Genomic DNA, 26,217 nt, shown 5'->3' on the forward strand with positions numbered 1-26,217 from the left:
TCCAGCCTGGGGTCAGAGGGAGACTCCGTCTCAAAAAAAAAAAAAAAAGAGGAGGGAGATTGAGGTTCAGGGGAGGTGAGTAGCATGCCTCCTACAGCTTGGTGCTGGCAGAGCCCACATTTGAATCCAGGATTTTGATTCCGAGCATATGGCTCATTTGGTTAAATCTGGTTAAAGGTGGTTCTTTTCTCTTCTTGTATCTTACTCTGCTCCTGAGATTGCCATATTCCCAGAGATTTCTCGTTGGAAAGACACTACCTTTTCTGAGGATGAATCCTGCTGTTTTTTAGTATTATTTTCTGTCTCCTCCTTAAGATGGGCATCTTCTCAAAATTCCCATTCTTCCTGGATAAGCAGCTTTACAGCTGCCACAAATCCAGAATAAATACTACCCTCATACAGCATGTCGCACAGATGCCTGCCAAAGCCCCATATTAAGATGTACTCCTAAAATAAAGCTGTATTTTCTGGTGTCCCTTTCCTTCTAAAATCAGCTTATTGTAAAACACTATCCCCACTCCCTTCTTTAACTGGTCCTCTGGTCAGGCTTTAGTGGCCTTGTGTAAAATTCAAAATCTATCAGGATTTCAAACAGATGTAAAAGGAAGTAAATTTCTGAGCCCTCAACTTTGACAGTTCTCCCAATTTATTTGGCTAGATGTGACAGTAAAAGCCACAAAAAGAGGGCACTTGAAGAAAATGTTTTGGCCACAGTGTTTACAGTTAGTGCACTTGGAACCTTCACATGCCAGGCACAGATGGCAGGTGTCTGTAAGGAGCCACACAATAACCCAGCGCTTAGTGTGGGCCCTAAGGGGGACTGCATCAGGCCTAAAGGAGTTGGATATTGGCAAGTAAAATGTGAGTGAAACAGAAAATGTAGTCCACAACATCAGTTATGCTATTTGTAGTTGTCATGAAATGAGCTGATAAAAATTTCAAAGTGTTGAGTTTTCAGGGTATATGTGTCACACCACGATTCCTGCAGAGGTTTGTTTGTTTGTTTGTTTCTGTTTTGGTCCAGATACATGCCAGAATAAGAGCAGTGGTTAGTTGAACTTAGTTTTTAATCCTGAGATGTAGAATTGTTTGGAAATCCTGTTTTTTCTTTTGTAGTATCTCCTGCAAGTTGACACATATGTATTATCTATGAGAAAATTTAAAAATTCTTTTGATTTAGTATACCTTTGTGCATATTATTTTTCTCTCTCCATTTAGAGCATTAAATGTATTGTTCTGGGTGTTCAGAAAGTAACATGGCCCTGCAGATTGTCTGATTTTTGTCTTTTCTTAAAAGCTTACTTCGACAAAGCTGTTGTTAGGGATTCTTTCTGTATATGAATTGTGTGTAGATCACATTTCGGTGCCCAATGCCTCTTCAGATATCCTAACAATTAAAGGAGACTTGAAAATTTAGTTTCACAGAACATGTGCATCTGTCCCGCTCAAGCCTGATCGCTTCAAAGGTGGTAGGATAATTAGTAGCTAAATGAAACAAACGTAAAGAGGAAGCGGAACAGTGGTAGTTATGTGCTGCATGTGATCACAGAGCTCATGGAGAAGACTGAAGGGGGCAGAATGCGTGGGTCAGCTGGAATAAGCGAGTCAATACTGAGTAGTTGGGAATCAACATCAGTGCTGCATGATAAGCAAAGATTGAATGCAGTTGGTCAGAGGAGGCCCACTGGAGAAGTGAAAATGTTTTATCAGTTACAGAGGTGACAGACCCAATAAGCAACATCACCTTCTATAACCTCAAAAGTGGAGGAGGACTAAGCAGAGAACCAAGTAATGAGGAACCATGTTTTGTAAAGAAGGTGGCATCACAATTAACATAGACTACTGTGGGCTCAGAAGCAGGCAGGATTCACTCACAGTGTACTTTTTAGATGAGGACATTTCAATACAGTCTTCTACTGAGACATTCAAAGAATCTTAATGAAGTACAACCTTCCTTTGGGCATTGTGAGGTCAGTTATATATCTTATCAGTAAATGTGCAGTGAGTCTGCATCCCCCCAAAAGAGCTGGACCTTTGATTAAGAATCTCTAGAGCCGTTCATCCTTTAGTAGTATGCAAAATGCTGGCCAAGGTGAAATGATTTAGTGATAACCTTCTATACATCAAAGTTGTGAATTTGTCTTTTGTTTATTTACAAAGGCAGGAAAGTTTAGTTTTGTTTTAAATTCATTTGGGGAGAAATATGTAAACCCTGAAGTCTTGAGCTCATTTCCCAAGTGGTCTAGACTTCTAGGTATTTTCGAGTGAAGCCATGACTTATCTGGTTGAGGCATAATGATGTTCCAAAGGGAAAACAGAGCTGAACATGGGTGTGGAATGTTCTATGTGTTGCTGTATATTCTAATCATTTTTATAGATAGAGTTAAAGATAGGAAGAGACATTCACATATGCTGATTGAAATTATGTTTGGAATTAGACTTTCTATTAAAATCAAAATAACACATGTAAGCCTCTTCAACTGTGTTATAAATTCTAATGGAGGGAACTCATCAAGGGCAAATATTTTTATCTTGAGCCTTGTTTTCTCTGATGATTAGTGCATTTATTAGAAGATTAACTACTCCTTTTAAAAAAAATCTTTAACAAAAATTATCTGACAGCCCAAGGAATTCTCAAGTTCCATTTCAGTGTTCAGGCAAACCAAATTATTATATTTCCAGATTTCCTCTTCTTTTGCTGCCATTCACAATGAAGGAGGAAAAAGCGGACTCCTTTGATGTGGAGAGAAAAAAAAAGCAATATATCACTTCCCTGAAAGAACATTTCTCAGTCTCTCATGTGAAAAAGGATTAGCACCTCCAACAAAGGTCCTGTGGATCACAGCATCGGGCAGCAATACCAAGCAGTACTCCTAAGGAGAGGAAAAACTGTATTTGAGCAAGAGTGTTTGTCCTGGCAAACAGAAGCTTTTTAATAACTGCAAATCTGAGATAATGGCATACGCTCCCTAAATCCTTAAGGACCAGACAGCTAGTTTAAATGGAGTGAAGTCAACTTTTGTTTTACAATAGAAGTCTAGTCTTATCAAAATATAGTTTTTTCACTTAATGGTTTAGTCTGCCTATCTGTGGTTGATAAGGATTATGCGTATATGGATAAAATCGTTTGGAAGATTCATCATTGACCCTCTCTTATACAAGAAAAGTTCCATTATAAGGTCACTTGCTTCCATTTTGCACTAATAAGTTATTCAATAACCTGCAGAATTAATTTATTAAGATTTTGATTGAATGTTTCTTAGAAGAAAAGAAAACCTGCCCTGACTTTCCAACACATTAAAGAATCTTTTTACAGTAGATATAAAGAGGCTGTGGGAAGTAAGAAAATGGTAATTCATGTGTGATAGAAAAACCAAGGAGAAAGTTTATCTGTTAAACAAGGCTTGGTTTAAAAGTTTGGTTTTGCTAGACCTTCATTTGTTAGTCCTTTTTTCTGTATTATGCTTTCTAAAATTGAGACAGTGAAAAGAACCTGATTTAAAGTAATAATAATAATACCTTGTACTCGTGTAGTACTTGAGACTGTCTAAAATCCTCTCTGCAAGTCCACAGCTTTAAACAGTCTGGATAGCTTTGGTTCTCTGCTTTGCTTGATCCTGCTTGAATGGAAGTTTCTAAGTGGGAGGGGAGAAGGAGGCTGGTAGGGCTATCCGTATGAGCCCCATCATAAGGTGTATGATGCCAAACGATCCATCAGAGTTTCAGTCCAAAACCAAAACTCCAGCAGCTCTTACTTTAATGTTATTAAATCAGGGTTTCTTCGTCCACACAGATACCTTATTGGAAGAAGATTTTATGGAATTGACTTTTTTAGGAACAAATTTTGGTCTTCAGTAGCTCGCCAGTAACCCTCTGACCTTTCAGTAAATATCCAACTAAAGCTTTGAAATTAGGGTATTTAGTGTTTTATGGCCCAGAATAAAAATCTCCAATTCTGTTTCCAAATAGTGTAGCCTCAACACATTTTATTAAGCTCTTGACACATTCAGCCGTGTGTATTTTGTAAAGTTCCTATGGTTATTGTTTTACAATAGTTGCTTGCAAAAGCATTGTAAGGGTTTCAATTAATCAGCCCTTTGTGCGCTTCAGACTATGCAAATTTATCACATCAAACCATTCAGCTGCTCATGGGAAAGCCGTGTAAAAACTGTATTGTTTTCTAGCGCCTCCTCTCATTTAGAGTGATGTTTTAATAAGAAAGCTAATCAAGTTTTCTTATGCATTATTTATCTGTTAACATGTAAGGAAGAGCCGAATTAAAATTATGTCAACCGGTATATGGCAAGTGATGTGATAGATCTGGAAATGATTCAACAACAGAACAAAGCCAATATGATTCAACAGTTTTTGTCTACTCCCCTCCCTCTGGGGATTATTTAAGGTGGTGGTGTGAAAAATAAAAGGAGGTTAATTCGATAGCTGGAAAAGGGGAGGGGAAGAAAGGAATAACCACCTGTGTTAGCCTTAACATTTTGATTTAGAGATTTCATTTCTGAATGTATAAAGGCTCATTGAGATGAGTTTACTCAAAGCAAACCATGTCTTAATAGGAACAGTCAAACTTGAAAGCATTCCTACTGCTTCTTTGGCCCCATTTACCACCATATTCATCAGCAGTAAACTATTCCCCAATAGATATCTGCAACCCCAGGCCTCGTGAAAGTTATCAGGAGACAGTGTCTTGATGATGTTAAATGACCTGCACAACCCAGGAAGGAATGAGCTGCTTTTCTGCCTCTCCAGCCAAAGTTAGTGCAACTGCAACTGCTCCTTCTATTCATTAAGTTGGTCTCCTTTGCTTTGCTAGTTTGCTTCCTGCTGAGAGTAATTAGGTTTCTTATATAATAATAATTCCTTGTATTTAAATGCAGCCTTTCTCTAAGGACCTTAAAGTACCTCTCAGACATTAGCTCATCTGTTCTTCTAACACAATTGCTTCATGAGATAGGTGCTAATTATTCCCATTACAAAGAGCAAACAACTAAGGCTCACCAGAAAGTGGTGCTTCCCCCGCACCCCCAAAGTAACATATCAGTGGAACAGCATTGAGTCAAATTAAAGTCACCCAATTCCTCGATTCACCTGCTCTACATAGGTCTAAGAGTCCAAGGGGTGATGAATTTTTTACAGACGGCATTTCCCCCCACATTTATAAACCTCACTAATACTGGGCACTGGTTGAGTGTTCATCCCTTACTAAACACAGCTCTCTTCTTGCACTGTGACTGATGGAGAAAAACCACAGCATCATTTCACCATTCAGTGTAAGGAGTGTAAAACTGTGCAGAATAAATAGCCTTGCCCAACTGCTGAGTATCTGCGGAAAGTAAAAGGAGGTAATTTAGACTTTGATTAGGATTATTTCAGCAGACCATCCTGCCAGATGTGCTCCACATCATTTAGAGCATTAGAAAGTGGCAAGCTGAATTGTATAAATGTATACAATATATTTACAAAGTTTTCAATATTCACTCAGATGACTTGACATAAGCTACCTCCGCCTATCTGGAGTTGGGGCCCTGAACCTCTACTTCCCCAGCAATTGAGGGAAATGATTCTTTTTCTCTTTCCTCACTCAGAAAAGGAAGAGTAATAATATATATTAACCTCAGAGGGGTAAATTTAATTCAAATGTGATTACGCTTAGAAGGTAGACTTGCTAAATAAAAATGTAAAAATTAAAGCAGACTGTAATATTAAAATGAGAACTGGCCATCAACAAAATTGAAATAATCTACTAGTCAGGTCTCAACACACTGAAGTCACATCAAAAACATCTCTTGAATTAGAGATGGCATTACAGTTGTCTTCTGCAGTTGCCATTTGCTTTCCTGTCTTCATATGCTACTAGAATGTGTTAATTTTTCTTACCATTTTTTTTCTTCTTTTCTTACCTTTTTTTTTTCCTGTTTAAGATAGTCCATTACACAGAGACAGTACACTAAAACCAGTATTTTTTAAAGGCCAAAAATGACTTGAATATGTCAGTTGCTGTTTAGAATTAGGAATACTTTTTAAGCCAGGCATGGTGGCTCACACCTTTAATCCCAGCCCTTTGACTTGAGTCCAGGAACTTGAGACCAGCCTGGGCAACATAGTGAGACCTCATCTCTACAAAAAAAAAATTTAAAATTAGCTGGACGTGGTGGCATGCAGCTGGACGTGGTAGTCCCAGCTACTAGGGAGGCTGAAGTGGAAAGATCACTTGAGTGAGCCATGATTGTGCCACTGCACTCCAGCCTGGGCAAGAGAGTGAGACCCTGTCTAAGAAAAGAAAAAATGAGTATGTTTAAAGACAATCAGATGATTCCTGAGATTAACTTGACTTTTCCTGAGCAAGCCTATTCTTAAATGATTTCTATGTTGTTCTGTGAAGCCTTGGAAATAGAAATAACAAATTGGTGTAGGAGCCAGCAGTGTCTGAAGCATGATACAGAGAGCTGTGATAGTGGGTGTCAGAAGTGCCTCTCCTGAGTGGATCGGCAGTCAGATTTAGACTCCCTCAATTCTTCCCCTTTACAACTAGAAATTAAGATGGATGGTGATGGAATAATATTTTGTCGATTGGGGTATTGGCAGTCCCTTTCTGCTCTAAGTTTCTGTGATTCTATTTTTTTTCTTACTATTTGCATTTGTTAAAAGTTCTATACTGTAGTCTGTGGTCCAATTCCCATTTGGCCCTCCTGAGTGCATTAAATGTTCCTGAGCATGTTAAACTGGTGTATTTGCATTTTATTGCCAGGAGGCTGTGCTGTAAACAATGGGGTTGAGACACCAGCTTGAGCCAGGGGATGAAATTTTATTTTAAAATCTGAAATGCTGTGTAAGCATTTAAGGTATGAATTGGTAATTGTTTCACAACAGCTTCCATTAGATATGGTTTATTTGTAGTCCATCCTCTTTTCAAGGATCCAGGGGAGTGTTAACACATTGAAGCGCACCGCATATCATTTACATTTTAAACCAGTGTTAAGGGAAAATGACCATAACTTTTAAGACTTCTAAATATTGGAATGGACTTTATGCCGCTGTCCCTGGAGAAAACAGTTTTAATCTTTCATTTGAAAATAAGAAAAGAAACCTTCCCGCTGTGATTAAGGATTTGAATAATTCTGAAACAGAGAAATACTGTTAGAAAAAGAAAAGTCTGGTTCTAAGATTGAGAACTCTCTTTCTACCCCTAATGAATTCAGTAAAATACAAACTTTTAAAAATCATCTGTCTAATTTGAGATTCGAGATCATCAAATTCTGTCTAAATATTTTGTTTTAACTTCTAAGCTCATTATGGTCTCTTTGTGTTAACTTGTATTAAAATCTGTCAGCTATGACTGGTCTCATAAGCACAGTCAGCGGACCAGAATAAGTTAATTATTTACTTGTGTCACTAGTGCTCTTCATCTAATGAAATGCACAGCTGTGTTAGATCTGCAGTTGGATGTGTAGCTTCCATTGTTCCGCAAGTCAGCAGAGGGTAGAAGCCGCAATGATGGAGAGCCCTCAGTTCTTTCTGCTGTTCTGGCTTTCTGTGTCGATTTCATGGATCTTTTATCATTCACTTTCACACAAAACAAACAACACAGGGCTGTCTGCTATGGGAACCATCTTGGCATATAAAAGGGTTTTCAGGGCCTGAAGTAATTTTAAGTCAGCTAAGATTTAATTTTTGACTTACAGGTGCCCTTGGTTCAGATATTGCCAAAGCAGTTCCTATAATGGAAGGAAAAAAATCCAAAAGCTACTTATGTGTATTTTTTTTAACAAAATGTCAGAAGAGGGCTGATAAGAAAACAACTTCCCCAGAAGGAAGCTCTGCACTAAATATTCTTAATCAGATTTCAAGCAAAGGTATTAGAGATTCACATTTCAGTGGAACGAGCACTTTTTTCATTTTAATAACATAATAAAGTTGAATTTACTTAATTAAATGTGTCGATTAAAACTGAAAACACAAAATGTAAGTCATCTCTGTCCTTACCCACCCCCAATATAAGTATGTCATGCTTCCTTGGTCAGTTTCTGCACCTCCTGCCCCTCTCTCCCACCTTCTCTTGATGGAGGGTGGACAGGCAGCTTCCTCCTGAGCAGACGCCAGCCTCCTCCTGCGAACTGCTGCTTAAGGGGTGCCGAGATTTCTCTTTGGTTTTGTTTTTTCAGGGGTATAGCTGAACCCTCCATCTCCTCACCAGCCAAAATTACATTCTCCCCCGAGCTCGTCCCAGAACCGGCCCCTTTAGGGATTGCCATTTTTAACATTTTGTTCACTGCTGAACAATGTTGTTGTCGGTGCACCTAGATTTACAATTTGATCTCTTTCAAAGTAGATTTCCCAGTAGCCCTAGGGTTTTGTCAGATAATTTCAGTGTGGATAAGATGGATTTTTGGAGGGAAGAAAGAAGGCTCACACACTCTGCTTGATTGAAATTCTAACACATTGTAGCTGAATTTGAAATAAAGTGAACTGAATGATTGTTTCTGTTCTTCATGTAGGAAAGCATATATTTATAATAAACAATACCATTTTAACCCAAAAGCCAATTTAAACTAACTACATGCTCTAGAATTCAACTCCACAATATCCATATTGTTGGCAGCTACAATAAATCAGAATATTAATAACCAGTATTACATAGGCAAATGGCATTCTTTTTCTTTTGACTTTAGCTCCTGGTGATTACAACAAATCGTAAACTATTGAAATAGTTTGAATAATTACATAGAATCAAATTGAATGAAATATTTGAGAGCAGTTTCTTTGCAATAGGGGCAGATAGTTAATAACTTTACACACAGAGAAAAGGAATTTTATCTTTTACTACCAGTGTAAAAGTGTTTGTTTTCTTAGTCCAATGACACTGTACAATTCTAAATTATGGAGATTGTAGTTAACAATCTAAATTCTATTCCCACTCCTCTTCCCAAAAAAAGAAATCAGAGGAATGAAAAACTATTTAGCAACAAAATCCCCTATAGGTTAGAATAATATTAAGGGAATTAATTTAAGAGAATATTAGTAGTGTATAGAGTTGGTAGATTTTTGTTTTGTTGTTTTCATTCTTAGAATTCCATTTCTAATTCTAGCCTTTTTTTTCCAAGAACGATTTGGTATTTAATTTTCTTGTTCAACTTTACAAGTTCAATCAAAGATCACTTTCCTAATGGGCTGTAAGCTATAGGAATTAAAATTCCTTTGGGCAGTTTAGACTCAGCCAGGGGAAGCCCTGGCAAAAATCAGCCAACCAGCCAGAGCACTGCAGCCTATAGGTAGACATGTTAGCACATCAGCCACACACAGGTACTTCTTGTCACTGGTTTTTCAAACCACATTGTAAGCACACTCCTCATCCAATCATTTCTGTGTTTGGGGGTCAGAGAACTTGGATTCCTATAACTTGGGTGTAGAACCCAGGAGATCACGAACTAGCTAATGAGGAGCAAAACTGCTGCTGACTTAAAGCTTCAGGTATGGCCACAGGCCTGGGGTCCAGTGAAGCTGCTGCTCTTCAGTCTCTGTGGCACAGGAGGGTGGGCAGGCAGCCCAACAGCACCATTGTGTGCTATGCCAGCAGCACAGTCCACAGGCTGCAGTGCCTTTCGCAAGGAGAGTTGTTTTTGAACTGTTTGTCAAGCAGGATTGTTGAAAATCACTTTTGTTGCTCTTGATAGAGGCCATGGGGAAGATTTTAGAGCAGTGGAAATAGAGATAGCAGCGGGGAGATCCCAATTAAGTACTGTATTCTTCCTTTCTGCCAACTTGCTTTATGTGGCATGAAATCTTCTCTCCCCCAGGTGTTTGTGGCTTGATCGTCCCCCAGGAAGACATGCCATTTTGTGATTCTGGCATCTGTCCGGACATCATCATGAACCCACACGGCTTCCCATCACGAATGACGGTCAGTGACCTGTAGGTTTTTCAGAGGCACTGCCTTTAAGGAAGAAGCAGGCAGTTAGTTTCGTTAGAGTGAGTGGAGGTGACGAGGACTCTGAAGCTGTTTTTTCAGGTAGAGCTCTTTTGCCCCTTACCAGATAAACAGGCTTCCAGCCCCTAACAATTCTGGGCCACTCCCCTCTACAGAAAGAATGAGGAGCACGTCTATACCTCCCTTTGAGAGTGGAGTCTTCTGAGTGATGAATTTACCCCTCAGCAAAAGAGAACCCCTTGTCTTGAACCTAAATGGATCTCCCTTTCAGTGATTATTTTTGATGATCCTGGCTCCACCTCTTACCAGCTGTGTGGCCTTGGACAAGTTGCTTATCCTTCCCATACTTCAGTTTCTTCATCTGTAAAATGAAGAAATATAGGACCTATCTCATAGGGGTATTGAGAGGTGTAAAATTAGATCACACATGTCAAGCTTAAATACTGCTTCTATTAATTTATTACTGTTATTAATAGTGGTCTTGGGGAAATGAGCTGGAGATAAATAAGCAGAGAGAGTGCTTGTGCCACAGGGAGGTGCTCACTTAATTTGTTCACATCCCGCAGGTGGGGAAGCTCATTGAGCTGCTGGCTGGCAAGGCCGGTGTGCTGGACGGCAGATTCCACTACGGCACTGCGTTTGGAGGCAGTAAAGTGAAGGATGTGTGTGAGGACCTCGTTCGCCATGGTTATAACTACTTGGGGAAAGACTATGTTACATCCGGCATCACAGGGTAAGCATGCGATTGAGCTATTTTAAAGAAAAAGAATGGTTTTACTAGGATAGGGGAGACAAAGCCTTAAGGTATACTCTATTAAGTATACCTTCAGGCAAGCTTGTACAGTCCGTGAGCGGCATGTGGCCCAGGAAGGCTTCGAATGTGGTCTGACACAAATTCGTAAACTTTTTTTAAAAACATTATGAGAGTTTTTCATGATTTAAAAAAAAAAAAAAAATTTTTTTTTTTTTAGCTCATCAGCTATCATTTGTGTTAGCGTATTTTATGTGTGGCCCAAGACAATTCTTTTTCTTCCCATATGTCCCAGGGAAGCCAAAAGATCAGACACCCCTGCCTTAAGATGTAAGCATTAAGGCTATATGCCTTAAGCTTTATTTTTTTAAGAAACTGAATACAAGAAAATCTAACTTTAGAAAACTAACAATTGAGGAGTGCTGTTTGTACTGGTAAGATTATAATTTGGAAAGTAGATTTTTGGTAGGCCAAAGCTAGTGGATCGCCCAGGAGTTTGAGGCTAGCCTGGGCAATATAGTGAGACCTCGTCTCAAAAAATTTAAAGTAGAAAAGATTTAATTTACCAAAATATGATTTCTACCCTATGCCTACTTTTAAGGAACACATCAATTACATATAATGCAAAGTTTTCGTTTAACTGTTGAACTTTCCCTGCAATTATGTAATGAGTATCAGAATAATAAATGCTTTGACAGATAGACCAAGGCCTAACATTTGTGCATGTGTTCACTAAAGATGTGCTAAGCACCTACCTAATATGTGCTAGGCACTGAGTATATACCAATAAATACAGTAGACATGGTCCCAGTTCTATGGAGCTGACCGTTTAGGTGTGTTGCTAGACATTAAAAAATAATAGACACAAGGTAACTTCTCAGTAGGGCCTACTATTACCATCTAATTTAAAACTATAACCCCATACTGCCCATTTGCTGCTTTATTTTCCCTGTAGCACTGACCATTTTCAAATATACTACATAGTAATACTGTTGCCTGTCTCCCCAACTAGAATGTAACCTCCATGAAAGCAGGGCTGGTCTGTTTCGTTTACTGTTCTATTTCCAGGGCATAGCACAGGGCCTGACACACAGCAGGCACTCCGTAAACATTTATTGAAAAAAGGAATGCAGACAAATAAATACAAGTACATATAGCTCTCACCAAAATGAAGACAGAGTGGGTGAGAAGGCCCCTGTGAGGAACTGGCTATGATATTTCAGCTGAGAGATAAAGGGTGAGAAGGATAGGGCATTCGAAGAGTGTTTAAGGGAGAGGAAAAGTTATGTTTGACACTTTGCCAGGGAAAGAGCTTGGTAAGTTCAGGGAACAGGAAGAGGCCAGCCTGGCTGCGGTGCAGTGAAGAGGCAGTACCGGCAGCCCAAGGTGAGGGTGGAGGGGAAGAAGAGCCAGGCGACCAGGCTTGGGAGCTTGTGTTAACCTGTAGAAACAGATCTCTGCAATGATCGTGAATGACAAGGTTCTGAAGCTGGAATCATCGTGGTTTTTAAAAGATCAAATTAGTTGCCTAAATTAAGACACACTTAGGTATTTAATGCCAGATAAAACTCCAGGGCCTAGTGTTTATAGTGTTCTTCTGGGTGTTGTTTTTTGTGTTTTTTTTTTGTTTGGTTTTGGGAGTTTTTTTTGTTTTTGGGTTTTTTTTGGTTTTTTTTGTTTTTTGAGACAGAGCTTCGCTCTTGTTGCCCAGGCTGGAGTGCAATGGCGCTGTCTCAGCTCACTGCAACCTCTGCTTCCCGGGGGGGTTCAAGCAATTCTCCTGCCTCAGCCTCCCGAGTAATTGGGACTACAGGCGCAGACCACCATGCCCAGCTAGTTTTTGTATTTTGAGTAGAGACGGGGTTTCGCCAAGTTGGCCAGGCTGGTCTCGAACTCCTGACCTCAAATGATCCACCCGCCTCGGCCTCCCAAAGTGCTGGGATTACAGGCGTGAGCCACCACGCCCTAAGGTTTTAAACCACTTGAACACTAGTGAAACTCAGCATGGAAGCACATGTAAGAACAGAGCTTGATTTTAGTGCTGCAAATAGACTCTCCAGATGTGATTGAAATTGTTAAAGCCTCTATCTATTAAAAATGTGGAGTGCTTTTAAAAATTGCCTATTAAAACTATAATAATATGGATTTCTTAGGTGTATCATACCTGAGATGTTATAGAAAAGCACATTACAGGAAAAGACTAATGGACCATTTCAGAAATGGTTCAATAAAATAATTGTGACCATTTCAGAAAACATAGTTGTCATTGCTAAATTCATTAACCTTCTCTTCACTTCTCCACCCAGAAATAAGGCACATTTTTGGCCAGATGTTGACCAGAAAGTGCAAAACCATAGGATCAATTTGGTGGACCTTCGTGAACATAATTTGTACCGAAAGAATTGGATGGGTTATATCCTGCTTGCCGTAGACAATGGTTAGACTATATCCCAGTCCACACTGCCTTCCCCTATGCCCCCAGCCAGAGTTTTCCTTCCTTTGCCATTTATTTCAGTGACAAAATCTGAGAAGCACTGTTTCGTTGAAAATTCCCGAGGGCATTTAAATATATCACCACCAGCTTTCACTTTTTGTTCATTCTTGAACATAGGTAGGAGGAAAAATTGCATATGGCTTTACTCTGTGGATGATGGAATAGCATTGAGTAACCGAGTGTCATGAATTCTACCGTGAGCAACCCTACCATTGAGGAATAGAATCATTCACTGTTAGAGCAGGAAAGAATCTTGTTCTGACCGCCTTCTTGTACAACTAAGAACACTCAGCTAGAGAGGTCATGTAATTACTTTACTATGTGACAAAACCAAGACAAGGACAGAGTCTCTTAATACCCTCTCCATTGTGCCTTCCACTCCACTCTGTGTCTTCCAAGAACCAGGTTGTGCTGAAGTCAGCAGAATGGCCTGATGACCACAAAAGCCTTGGCTCAGGATGCTGAGAGTGTGATCAGGGACACCGAGCAAGCAGTGGCCAAGCTTTTCCTTTGCCTCTCTGCTGTGTCTGTTGTTTCCTTTACTTTTTCTGCTTTTACATCATGCTGTACCCCAGAGTTTACTTGTTCCAAATCAGACCAGTGTTGCAGGGAGAGCCCTGGATTTGAACCCTCACTGCACCACTCACCAGCTCTTATCTGACCTCTCGGGCTCTCTGTGTCCATTTCTTCATCTTCAAAATAGAGGTGACAGTTCTTCCTCCCTGGATCGTTGTGTGGATTAAGTAGCACATGGTAGTTGCTTCCTTCCCTTTGAAGAAGAAAGTTTGAGGCTGTTAAAAAAAAATTTTTTAAGACATCAGTTCTCTGGTTGTTCTTGCTCCAGATTAATGAGAAAAGGTTTCTTCTGTCAAAGTACATATATATTCACCCTCTTCTTAAACTCTTACTACAGACTTTCTAAAGATTCATTGAAGCAGTTATGTAATAGACATTTATTGAGTACCAGTTGTGTGCCAGGCAGGGTCACAGGTGCTGGAGCCACCGTGACAAAGGAGACAAAGTGCTTATCCTTGCAGAGTTACTTCTAGTGGGGAAGACAGGCAATAATCCGAGAGATAATAAATGTACACCACGGTATCAGAAGGGGCAAGTGCGCCAAAGAGTCAGGTTGAGACAGGGCTGGAGTGATGATGCCAGGTGGGAGGAGGACTTCTTTAGATGTGGTATTCAGTGAAAGTCTCTCTGAGCAGGTGAAATGTTTGACAGAGCCATATGAGTACCTGGCGGGAGAGTGTTTCAGGCAAAGGAAACGGTAAGTCAGAGGCCCCAAGAGAGGAACAGGCTTGCTCCATTTGAGGGGTAATGAAGAGGCCAGTGTTGTTGGAGTAGAGTGACTGGCGGGACACTGGAATAGGAAACAGTGAGGTGTGCAGGAACTGGAGTATGTCTCACCATGTGGCCATAATATAGAATGTTGGCAATACAGATTCCAAGTATGATGGGAAACCATTGGTGAGTTCAGGACAGAAGAATGACCTATTGTGATTTACATTTTAGAAGGCATCCCCCTGACTTTTTATGCAAAGAATAGATTGTTGAGGGATGAGAGTGGAAGCAGGGAGATTAATTAGAAGATTATCTGTGGTAGCCCAAGCAAGAAAGGATGGTGGCCTGACCAGGGAGGTCATCCTGAAGGAGAGATCATCCCATACACACTGTTTCCCAACCTGTTTAAATGTCTATTTCTTTGTAAAGCCATTTATCTTTAAATATAGCTATGGTACTTTTCATATTTTTACAACTAGTCTTTTCATTCACTACAGACTGAAAATCATTCTTATCCAGTCAGTCATAAATGAGTAAGGACCTGCCAGTGATGGGTCCAAAGGCTGTCTCTTGTTAGCCCAAACTTAGTTTCTTAACCCACAACAATTGATCTTTCTTTCAGTGAGCCCTTAGAAGCATACATCTATTTTGGCCCCGTGTACTATCAGAAGCTGAAACACATGGTGCTGGATAAAATGCATGCCCGGGCCCGGGGCCCACGAGCCGTCCTTACCAGGTAAGAGAAAAGTACTTACAAAAAGAATTGATAATGCAGTCAAGTCCACCTTGTATTTTCCAGATGTGGCAAAAAGCAGACTCAACAAAGTTTCTGTTTTCCTGAGATGTCAAAATTTGGCAAGTTTGGCATTAAGAAAATCATATATGTATGATTAAAATGAAAAAGTAGCAGCCAATTAAAAAATATTTCACAAGCGCAAGAGCAAACCCACCATAGGTCTTGCCAGTGGACTCCTAACACAACTATTTACTGTGTAAATGTCTGCAAATATGGTCCTATTTATAAAGGTCCATACAAGAAGATGTGTATGTATATACCCACACACACATTGATACACTTGCATGTACCCATGTGTACACAGAAGACACATGCAGACATTATTTGGTAGCATAAACCACAATTGGAGTTTTTTAAAACTAATGTTATTGAAGCATAAAGTACCTCCACTTGCAGACTTATTTGAGTAAGCTAGAGGAGGTTAGGGGCCACATGTGCCCCATTCACAGGTGTACCCTCAATCCCAAGCACAATGTCTATGTGTTAATGAATGGATAAATTTCTTGGGAAAGAGAATTATAGCTACTAAGTTTCACATGTTCTTAGTGCTACTTTTTCCAGTTGGAGATGCATAGTCGAGGGCAATGGTTCTCAGCCAGGGATGATTTTGCCTCCCAGGGGACATTTAACAACATCTGGAAACATTTTCAGATGTCCCAACTTGGTGCTGGGGAAGTAGCTACTGGCATCTAGTAGGGAGAGGCCAGGGATGCTGCAAGGACAGCCCCCTACAACAGAGTTACCCAGCTCAGTATGTCAGCGGTGCCGAGGTTGAGGAACCCTGGGCTAGGGGAGGGAACCCAGGCCTTGGAGTCAGACAGACAAGGCTGTGATCTCATCTCCACCTTTTCATTCCGTCACAAGCCTTGGACAGATCACTGATGACCACAGTCTGATGAAACGCTCAGCTTAAGCATTTCTCATATTTAAAGTGGAGACAATAGTACCTACTTAACAGGTGCCAGTGAATGTCAAGAGTGTGAATACAGAATGTGTACAGCGCCCATCCACAGGTGGCATCAGCAAGCATCCAGTTCCCTCCCCACTTTCACTGAGCACTGCCTGGATGTAACAGTGTAGAGAAGGGGCAAGGATGAGGCAGCTCATGCTTGGGGTTTCATTTTTTTTTTTTAAGCCAAGGGAGAGGTGTAGGTGACTCAATTCTTTGACCATTTAAAACTGAGCACATGCACATGTGTGTTGAAATGATAGACATATGTGTGCTTAAAACTGCAAAGAGGGAAGAGAAGTTGATTCTCAAGACAATAATCACCTCAGCAATGGTACCGTAACTGGGTTAGATGTGTTTCTCCCCTAAATGCTGTCCCCTCCTAAACTTCCATTTCAGTTACAACATCCAAAAACTATTTCAGAGTAACATAAATGTCAAAGCAGTTATTTCCTATATTTTGCTTTGTTGTGTAGAAAAAGTTATTACTTTGGTAACTTTTGTCTCTTCCATATGAAGACTGACTCGAGTGCATTTGTCTGTAGTTGGTTATCTTAGTTGGTTAAAATCCAAGTATTGGATTCTGTCCACATGTGGTCTGTCTACCTTTACCTTGTTCACTGACCTCAAGTGAAGGGAGCAACTACCCATTTGTGTTTCTACCAGCAGATAAAAATGTATAGATGTGCTCAGTTATGAAGTTTCCACTATAATGTGTTTATTTAGACCTATTTGTAAGTTATTCATGTGTATATTTCCTTTCAACAAGTAATCTACAACTTCTTTGATTTCATATTGAAACTCAACCACAACAGTTTAAAAAATCTTAAAATTTCAGTATGTGTTGGCATACCCTGTGTTCACCTTCTTAATTCTTTGGGAGACTGGCAGCAACAACAAAGATTAAAAGATGCTATGGAATACAGCAAACAAGGGGTGCATGGTCACCCCTGCTCAAAGATTACCTTTAAGAAGCCTGCCAGGGAGCTTGCTTTTTTTTCCCCCCAAATAATTTGTGTGATCCATGCCTACATGGGGTTGCCTAAATTGTTCAGATCCCCCTAATTTTAGCTACACCTCTGGGTCCTGGATTCTGAACCTCTTAAAGTATTCTCAAGCCCAGCATATAAACCACAGGGAATCCATTCAAGAGGCTAACAGCTCTGGCCGCAGCTACTGGAGGATCCAGGTTTCCCCCACAGTCTATTCTGCTTAGTTTTTCTGCTTTTAAATAATAGAATACTGAGACTCTTTGAAAATACTTAAAGACATTGTTTCCTGATTTGAAAACTCTGCTGTCCTAATAATAATGATAGTGATGGTAATAGTAATGGTGTTTCTGTGATTACATATTAATATGTTATTATATCATATGATATTATGCAATTATATATTCATTTAACCATAGCAACCATCAATATTACATCTTTTCTCAATTGAGGCTCTTTGGGATAGGTGTGCTTATGCACTTTTACAAATGAGGCTAAGCAGCGTGTTCAAGGTCCCTGTCCAGTTATTGATTTGGATCCAGATGAGCCCTGCTCCAAAGCCTCGTGCTCTCTGCCAGCATGTGATGCTACCTCTTTGTTTGTTTAACAGAATAATAACACATTTGTCTAATAACTTGTTTCAAAGGCAACCCACTGAAGGACGGTCTCGTGATGGTGGCTTGCGTCTCGGGGAAATGGAACGTGACTGTTTAATCGGTTATGGAGCCAGTATGCTTTTGCTAGAGAGACTAATGATTTCAAGTGATGCCTTTGAGGTTGATGTCTGTGGGCAGTGTGGACTTCTGGGGTATTCTGGATGGTAAGTGGATACCATATGTCTCCCATACCACACCCCTTGCCTCTTAAATCACAGCTCAAGAATTGACCCTGGATCCTATCCGCGTATTCTCCAGCCTCTGTCTGTGATCACTAACATACCCTCCCTCATGCATGTATTCCTGTCACTGGGGATACTCTGTGTACATGTCTCATTTGTCTACATCATGATCTACTTCCTACACAACTAGAGGCTAAGCTCCCAAGGAGTACAAACTTTACCTCCTTTTAAATATTCTCTCAGGTACTTTTTATAACACTATTTGCCTGTGAAAATCCTACAGATGCATTGTCAGGTGTTAGAATCACAGTGTGTTAAAGAAACTCTTTAGGGAAGATTACATCGAATGCTTTCATTTGTAACTTCAGACCCAAAGAGCCAGGGATGCTGCCCCAGGTCTTATAGCAAATTGGTGACAGAGCCAAGAGCCAAGACCAAGACGACCTGGTACCCTGCCCCCTTGTCTGTACTCTCTCTGCCATGGCTGGCTGCTTCACACTTGTACTGTAGATTCTGTGAGGGCAGAAACCGGGTCTGTCTCAGTAATTTATTCAGCAAACATGTAGTAAGTATCTGCTAAGTGTCAGACACTGTTCTAGGCCCCAGAAATGCAGCAGTGAACAAGACAGATGATGGCTGCTCCCAAGGAGCTTATCTTCTAGTTCATTCTGATTGCATCCTGTCATGTTTACCCTCATTTCTCCAGCCTGGGACCTGGTAGATGCTTCATAAAAAAATACTGGTTGAATGATACCCTGCATTTGTAGGATTGCCAATAAGTAAATCGTGTCATTTGTAAAGTTTATAATTTCTGTGTAGCATTTGGTACACAAAGGTCACCTTAAAAGGTGATGCTGAATGTTTTTTGTTTTTGTGCAGTTGCACCACCTTTCCTATTTGTAATGATTCCACTCTGTCACCAGAGAACAAAAAGCTCACTTAGGGTTATTCCTAAAACACTCCTGTAGGCAAGAGAATCCATAGTTCCCCAAAAGCAAGGGGTTTTTTATTTTGTTTTTGGTTTTTGTTTGTTTCAAGACAGAGTCTCACTCTGTCACCCAGGCTGCAGTGCAGTGGTGTGATCTTGGCTCACTGCAGCCTCAACCTCCCAGGCTCAAGTGATCCTCTCACCTCAGTCCCCTGAGTAGCTGGGACTTCAGGCTCACACCACCACGCCTGACTAACTTTTGTGTGTTTTGTAGAGACAGGGTTTCACCATATTGCCCAGGCTTGTCTCAAACTCCTGGGCTCAAGTGATCCCTCCCAAAGTGCTGGGATTTATAGACATGAGCTACCATGCCCAGCCAAAAGTGAGTTCTTTACTTACTTTTCAAGCAGAGGCAAGGTCCAACAAGATCTAAGACACAAGCTACAGAGCTTCCAGCCTCACCCCCTCATTGCCCCTCACCTGCCCTCCCCAGGGTGCCTTTTCTCTAGATAGGGGCCATCCCCAAGATATAGTTAGGCCCAAATAGCATTCATTGCTGGGGTTTGAGGAATTTGTGGGCCACCTTTTCCCCATTGAGTCCCCATCGTAGTTTCCTTCCAGACAGAGCCTCAACTTCTTGCCATCCTGAGCTACTAATTTCTAAGTTGAAAAAAGCCAATCACAAGTTGAACAAGTGGGCTCCTTAAAACGCAGTGTATCCCTTGCCAGATAAATGTCAAAACTTTCTGGCCAGTTATTTCATGATTTTGGTGTAGAAGACTCGTCTGTAAAGAGATCATTTCACTTTAAAAACTAACAGAAGAGGTGGCCATTTGCGGTTCATCTTTCATAAGGTTGCAGAGGTGACATGATTCCAAGGATAAGCCTAGCTCTTTCTTATATGAATGAGATGGGGGTTTGCTTCAGTCGTGAGATGTCTATTTGTCTTTTGACATGCATATTGAGCTTGCTTTTTATAGTCTGGGCTGTGCAACCAAAAAGAAAAAAAAGAAAAGAAATCATGTAATAGGAAGATGCCTGGATCCTAGTTCCACTATGCTTAAATCTTCAAATTTGACACAAGGATTTTTAAATAATTTACTTCGAAAGGATGGTACAGAAGAATCATGTCATTAAAAATAGAGGTCATGGAACTTCAAAAAGAGTTTCCTTTTCTCTTCCTCCCCCTTGCATTCTTCCTCCCTCTCCCCACCCCCGGAGAAAAAAGAAAACAGTCAACCCAATTCACTTATGTGCTTTGAAAACCTTCCCCTCTCCGCCACTGGTTACCCAGGGAAGGTAATGTAAGCAAGAAGACCTGTAAGCAGCGATTGATCCTTCAGCATTATTCTGCTAAATGTATATCTTCTTTCCTGCTTCATGTCTGTCTCATTTAGAGAGCATCTGATGGCAGTGTCTGATTTTGAAGCGTATGTATTCAGTGTGTATTGTATTTGAAATCCTTTGAAAGAGGACTAAATCAGGTTATACAGTTTGAGGGTCTTTACTGTAATTAAACAGACCTCAATATATACTGTATGTCTGATTTTGAGTGGCCTACTTATACCCTTGTTGCCAACAGAAAAAAATCCTAATCCATTCTAGTAGTCTAGCCACTGCCTCGGGTGCTGCTTTCTGGCCGAGGAGCGTAATGATGCTGTCATTTTTCCCATCATTACCTGATCATGTGTGCTGGGTTGAGTGGGAGGGAGCATGGGCGTCGTTGGAGGAAGTGGCTCTTTAATGAGCCACACAATGAAGGCTAGGTAATTAGAGCAGTTCGGAACCTTGAAACTGGCCTTTTGTCAGGGATTTGCACATTAGTGAGGCATTGCTATGGGGATGTTTACAGCACGACTGTTGTTCTACAGAAGACACTAAGGGCATAAGTCACAAAAGAGAGGTCCAAAAGGAAGACTTCAGGAAGAAGAAAATCCCTATTAAGATAATTAGCTCATAGAGGATGTTTCACTGGACAGTCATTTCTATATGAAGCCACAGCCTCCCCTTTTTGCTACCTTTGCCCTAAAAAAGCCGTTCATTTTATTGTTGTTCACGTCAAGTTTCTACCTTTGCAAATTGTTCAGATACAAGGTAAGGTAAGGTTTTATACACACACACGCACATTGGAACATTTTAAATGATGGAGAAGTATTTAATAATAGAGAAGGCTAAAGGGCTTTCTGGAATATGAATCAGTACCTATGGAAATTTAAAATAGATTAGCTTGGATCGGAGTCATTGGGTAATGTACTAGTCAGGAGAAGAAGCGAAAGGTACCCCCGTTAAATGCATTTCCCCAATTTAATGAAAGCATGAACATGATTCCTAGATAAATTACATCAACCCAAGCACATTAAAAACATAATTTTTGAACTCGAATGCATTAAATAGGTCTTTAGATAATCTTTTAAGAAAAAGTAACTCACCAAGTTTGTATTTGTACTGTTAACGGATCAAATACAGGTTAAGCACCCTGCGTCCCCTCATCATAACATCAATTGTGCATTTGTGAGGGTTAGTCTTCTCCCATTCTCCTCCTCAGGAAACTCTGTCTGCATAGTTACCACCACCACGTGCACATTCTCAGCCTCAGTTCTTGCTTTTCTTTTCTAAAATAATGCAAGCTTTATTTTACTGATTGCAAAAATGATCCCTGCTCATTGTAAAACATTCAAAAGTTACCACAAATATAAAGTGAGTCACATTAATTCCCACCACCCAGAGATGACCACTATTAACATTTTGGTGACTCTTTCAAGATTCTGATAAGGGCAGAAAAATACAAATATACACAAAAAAAACTTAAAATTTTACGTATGATTTTGGGGGCTCCATACACTTACAAAACTTGTTTGAGTGCCCCCTTGGGACCATGCTGATCAACAAACTGCTTTTTTCACCTCACAGTTTGTCCTAGACACCTTCCATTTCAATAAATGTGTGTCCACAACAGCAGGTCTAATGGCTTCACAGTCTTCTTCTATCTAAATGTCCCAGTGGACATTTGCATAGTCTCACCTCATGCTGTTATAAATAGTGTGGCTGTCAGCATTCTTGTGCACATACCTTTGCCACTTTTGGGATTACAAAATCAAAGAATATGCACATTTACAGTTTTTACACACACTGTCTTACTGCCCTCCAGAATGGCCAATCCTTTGTTCACTAAGGAATCCCCCTCCAATTCCTGGTCAGCACCAGATCTTCCAAGCCTCAGTTGCTATTCTTCTTGGACTCATTTTCCTCCTCGTTAACTGTGAGGACCTAGTTTTCTACCTGTTAAGAGTCAGGATTTGTACTGGATACCTACTGTCCTAGCTGCTGCGGACCCTTGAGGTGTAGGGTAAGGTCGTATTTTGGTCTGAAACCTGAAAGAATAATTCACTTTCTCCCCAGGGACCCTTCTACAGTTGTAGCCATTGATTAAGAACTAAGTTCAGTTTACCAGCTCTTCTGGAAAGAAGAGAAAATAAAGTCCTAATTAGAATATGAGGCAAAGTGGTTAGGAACATGGGCTGTTGTTGCTAGGGTTAAGTGGGAACATATGTGCACATGCACACATACACACATTTCTTAGTTTTGCACAAGGGACATGTAAGTATAGTACCTTCCAACACTCATAGAAATCACCAAGCCTGAAGAGCACTAGACAAGTTACCATGTGATTGAATACCACTGTCCTATTCAAAAGTCGTGTCTTTTCCATCAGACTTTACGTATCTCAGTGACAGAAACCAAGTTATAATTGTTGAGCGCCTTGCCTAGAATAATATACTGCTAGTATAGTTGATGCTTATCAAATACATGGAGATTGATTGAATTGGTTTAAAACTCTTTAAACAATGAAAAAAATTTAAATCTGAGTAAATTTCCCAATGGTTCAGATTTCTGGAGCTCTTTCAAAACAGTATATTGGCAAATGTTTTACATTTTAAGGAGAAAGGGCTAGATGTGCGGTAACAACTGACTCAACTTGCATGCTTTAAACACTGGAGGGAATGGTGTTTGTTTCCTCTTTTCTTTTGCTTCCTTGGATGTTTCTTTTTTTCTGGGCACATATATACTTATATGATAGTGCAACTGAACACTTAGGAATAGAAAGATAATTTGATAGAATGATAATAGAACTTTATAGAGACCATTCTCACTTCCTACGTGGAGGCCTTTGTTTCCGAGTTGCTGTCTGTCTAATGCTTGCTGACTTGGGTTTCAGGTGCCATTACTGCAAGTCATCCTGCCACGTGTCTTCCCTCCGTATTCCGTATGCCTGCAAGCTGCTCTTCCAGGAACTACAGTCTATGAACATCATCCCCAGGTTAAAACTGTCCAAGTACAATGAATGAGGATGGAAAAAATGATTATTAAAGAGAACAAGTGATACATCCAATGCAACGGAAAGCAGAAGGGATTTAGGACTACGTCTCCTCCTGTGAAGAATTCCCTTGCGTATTCTCTCTCTAAAACAACCAAAAAAAAATGGAGAGGCTTTTTATATACTCTAAGACTGGCTAAACAACCTTGATCATTGAGCCTCGAGCCATGGGAGAGATGCTGACCATGTGGACTGCAAGGCAGCTTGATTCACAGATGGATGTGACCTAAAGGATAAATAAGCTATTACTTATGTACTGATCTCTTGACATTCACTCATTAGAAGACCTTACTCCTTCAAGCGAATGTTTGGGGTCAAATTTACCGTATCTTCTGGCTAACCATATTCAAGATTCTTCTGAAACTTGGAGGATGTAAAGAATCCATTTGATTTGGTCAGCCTGGCTTTTGTCGTGGTGGCTGGCTTGGATAAATTTTCCCAACAATTAAATCTTGCCTTTACACACCCAAACTTTGTAATTTTAGTCTTGGTGAAATATAATGAATTTGTTCCTACCTTGTCAAGCAAGAATGTCATCTTCCCCTATGGACTCAATTGCTATTATTTTGAACCTGCATGATTGTACCATGCAATACTATTTGTTAAATATCTGAATCTAACCCCGTGGCTGCTTTGTCATGCTCTGTCCCTTCCATGCCTGCCAGGATGCTAGCTGTCCATTTCCTTTTTAATCTGACAGACTTCCTTACTCATTTCTAATTTGTTCTCAACTGCTGCCCCAAAGCCAGATAAACATTTGTGTTAAGGATTGTTTGTAAAATCAGAGTCAGAAATACTTTGAGTAATGGCCTAAGGCTTCGTTCCCAGCATGTCACACTGAAGATGTTCAACAGAATATTAATAGGTATTATATACCAACAAGAATCAAGCTCCTATGTCAAACTAAGGTTGAGAAACTGGGGGTAACCAAGTTAAACATTCCACAGGACTTTTTCAAAGCCCTTAAAGATCCCAAGCTAATGTGTACTGGGTTTCAAAAGAGGGATGTTCCAGGGACCCAGGCTAGTCATTGACTTGAGAACTCAACCTCACTTCTTTTTCTTCACAATAAAAAATTTCTAACACACGTGGGTATAACAGTCATAGAGGTATCAGTGAAAGCAGAATGAAAGACACTGCAGGTGAGCAGGCCTTCCTCAGCCCTCATGGCAGAGACTCAATAGGTATTCTTTTTTCTTTTTTTTTCTTTTGAGACAGGGTCTCTCACTCTGTCACCCAGGCTGAAGTGCAGTGGCAAGATCACGGCTCACCGCAGCCTCAATCTCCCAGGCTCAGGCTATCCTCCCACCTCAGCCTCCTGAGTTGTTGGGACTATAGGCGCATGCCATCACACCCAGCTAATTTTTGTATTTTTGGTAGAGATGGAGTTTCGCATGTTGCCCAGGCTGGTCTTGAACTCCTGAGCTCAAGTGATCCGCCCGCCTCGGCCTCCCAAAGTGCAGGGATCACAAGTGTAAGCCACTGCGCCTGGCCTCAATATGTATTTCAACAGGCATTTCAAAAAGGAGTTTGAATGTTCAGATCTTTGCTATGCCAATTCCTTTTTTTAACCTAGCTTATAGTTCTCAAAACTGATGGTACATAAGGATTGCCGTACTGGATTAAATGTACAATCATACTGTACTTTGTGGGCTTTTTAAGGAGTTTTCTAGGGTGATCCTGATTATCTCACATCGTGTAGCAAATCCACTTCCCAAATCCATCAAAGATGCAGTTGCCCTGCAGTGTGGGACACGCCATTTCAGTGAACACTCAGAGGGTCAGGCTGGAAGAGTTAAAGGCAGTGTGCTGGGTGCTGGCAGGAGGACTTCATCGTTCATCATTCAGTACCTGCCACGTACAAGGCACTGGACTCAGGATAAAAGAACAGGACAGGGCCTCTGCCTGACCGAGGACATAGTCCAGTGGAGGAGGCCAAGACGTGCGCTGGTCATGGAGCACTGCCCTGCAGTCAGTGCTGAGGATTAACCTCGGCAGTGCTGAGGGAGTGCCCAGGGCAAAGCAGCCAACAGTGCTCTGAAGATTTGGAAACACTTCCCAAGTGTGAGTATGCCCTTTATACATGAAGAAACTGACGCCCTGAGTAGCTAAGTGACTCCCCAGAGCCTCACTGATAACAAGGGGGACAGCAAGGGCCTTGGGACCAGGCATTCTCACATGCAGGGCTTTGTTCTGGTTTTATCTGTGATTATATATTTTTCAGTCACCAAAAGTGATAGTTTTTAAAAGAATTCAGATGCCCTTGAATGGTTGTATCTTTTATAAATGAACATCCTCCTCAGGAAACCATTCCAAGCCAGTCTAATCTTTCTGAGGGAGTCACCTTTCTAAGTGTCTAAGAAATTCTAAGTTTACAAGATCTAGAAAGTATGGGTTTTCAAGTTGAGACATCCTTAAAGGAAAAAATTCTATCAGATCGATATCTCAAAAATTAGCAACTGCCACATTTGAATAGCTATTTGACTCTGAGAAATACTTTAATGAAAAGCAGCCAGACACCAGGCATGGTAGCAGGCACTTGTAGTTCCAGCTACTCAGGAGGCTGAGGCGAGAAGGTCATTTCAGCCTACGAGTTTGAGACCATCCTGGGCAACACAGCAAGACCCCATCTCTGGGGAAAAAAAAAAAAAAAGCAGCCAGATTTGGTAAGCTAGTCCCACTACAGTTTTATTTATTTGTAAGTTAAAAACAATTAACTTACAAATAACTTTAATAGTTATTTTTTATTTAAAGAGTTTATTTAAACTTTATTTAAAGAGTTGTTTATAAATAATTAGATTTTCTTTTCCAGTAATGATAGAGTAACCTTTTACAGACCACCCTCAAAGCACTTTTTTCCCTCCAGTCTT

General features: G+C 40.5%; 1 protein-coding gene across 1 annotated transcript in view; it reads left to right on the plus strand.

Annotated features, from left to right (window-relative positions):
• The window catches only part of POLR3B (RNA polymerase III subunit B), a 147,506-nt gene extending 123,539 nt beyond the window's left edge, over positions 1-23,967 (plus strand). The window contains exons 24-28 of the mRNA XM_019038901.4: positions 9,810-9,913; positions 10,507-10,673; positions 15,095-15,208; positions 17,853-18,026; positions 23,189-23,967. Coding sequence (XP_018894446.1) covers positions 9,810-9,913; positions 10,507-10,673; positions 15,095-15,208; positions 17,853-18,026; positions 23,189-23,318 — 689 coding nt within the window. The 3' untranslated portion in view covers positions 23,319-23,967. The remainder of the gene's footprint in view (positions 1-9,809; positions 9,914-10,506; positions 10,674-15,094; positions 15,209-17,852; positions 18,027-23,188) is intronic.
• Positions 23,968-26,217: the final 2,250 nt, after the last annotated feature.

This window comes from Gorilla gorilla, chromosome 10 (genome assembly GCF_029281585.2).
Source record: "Gorilla gorilla gorilla isolate KB3781 chromosome 10, NHGRI_mGorGor1-v2.1_pri, whole genome shotgun sequence".
Taxonomy (NCBI): Eukaryota; Metazoa; Chordata; class Mammalia; order Primates; family Hominidae; genus Gorilla; species Gorilla gorilla.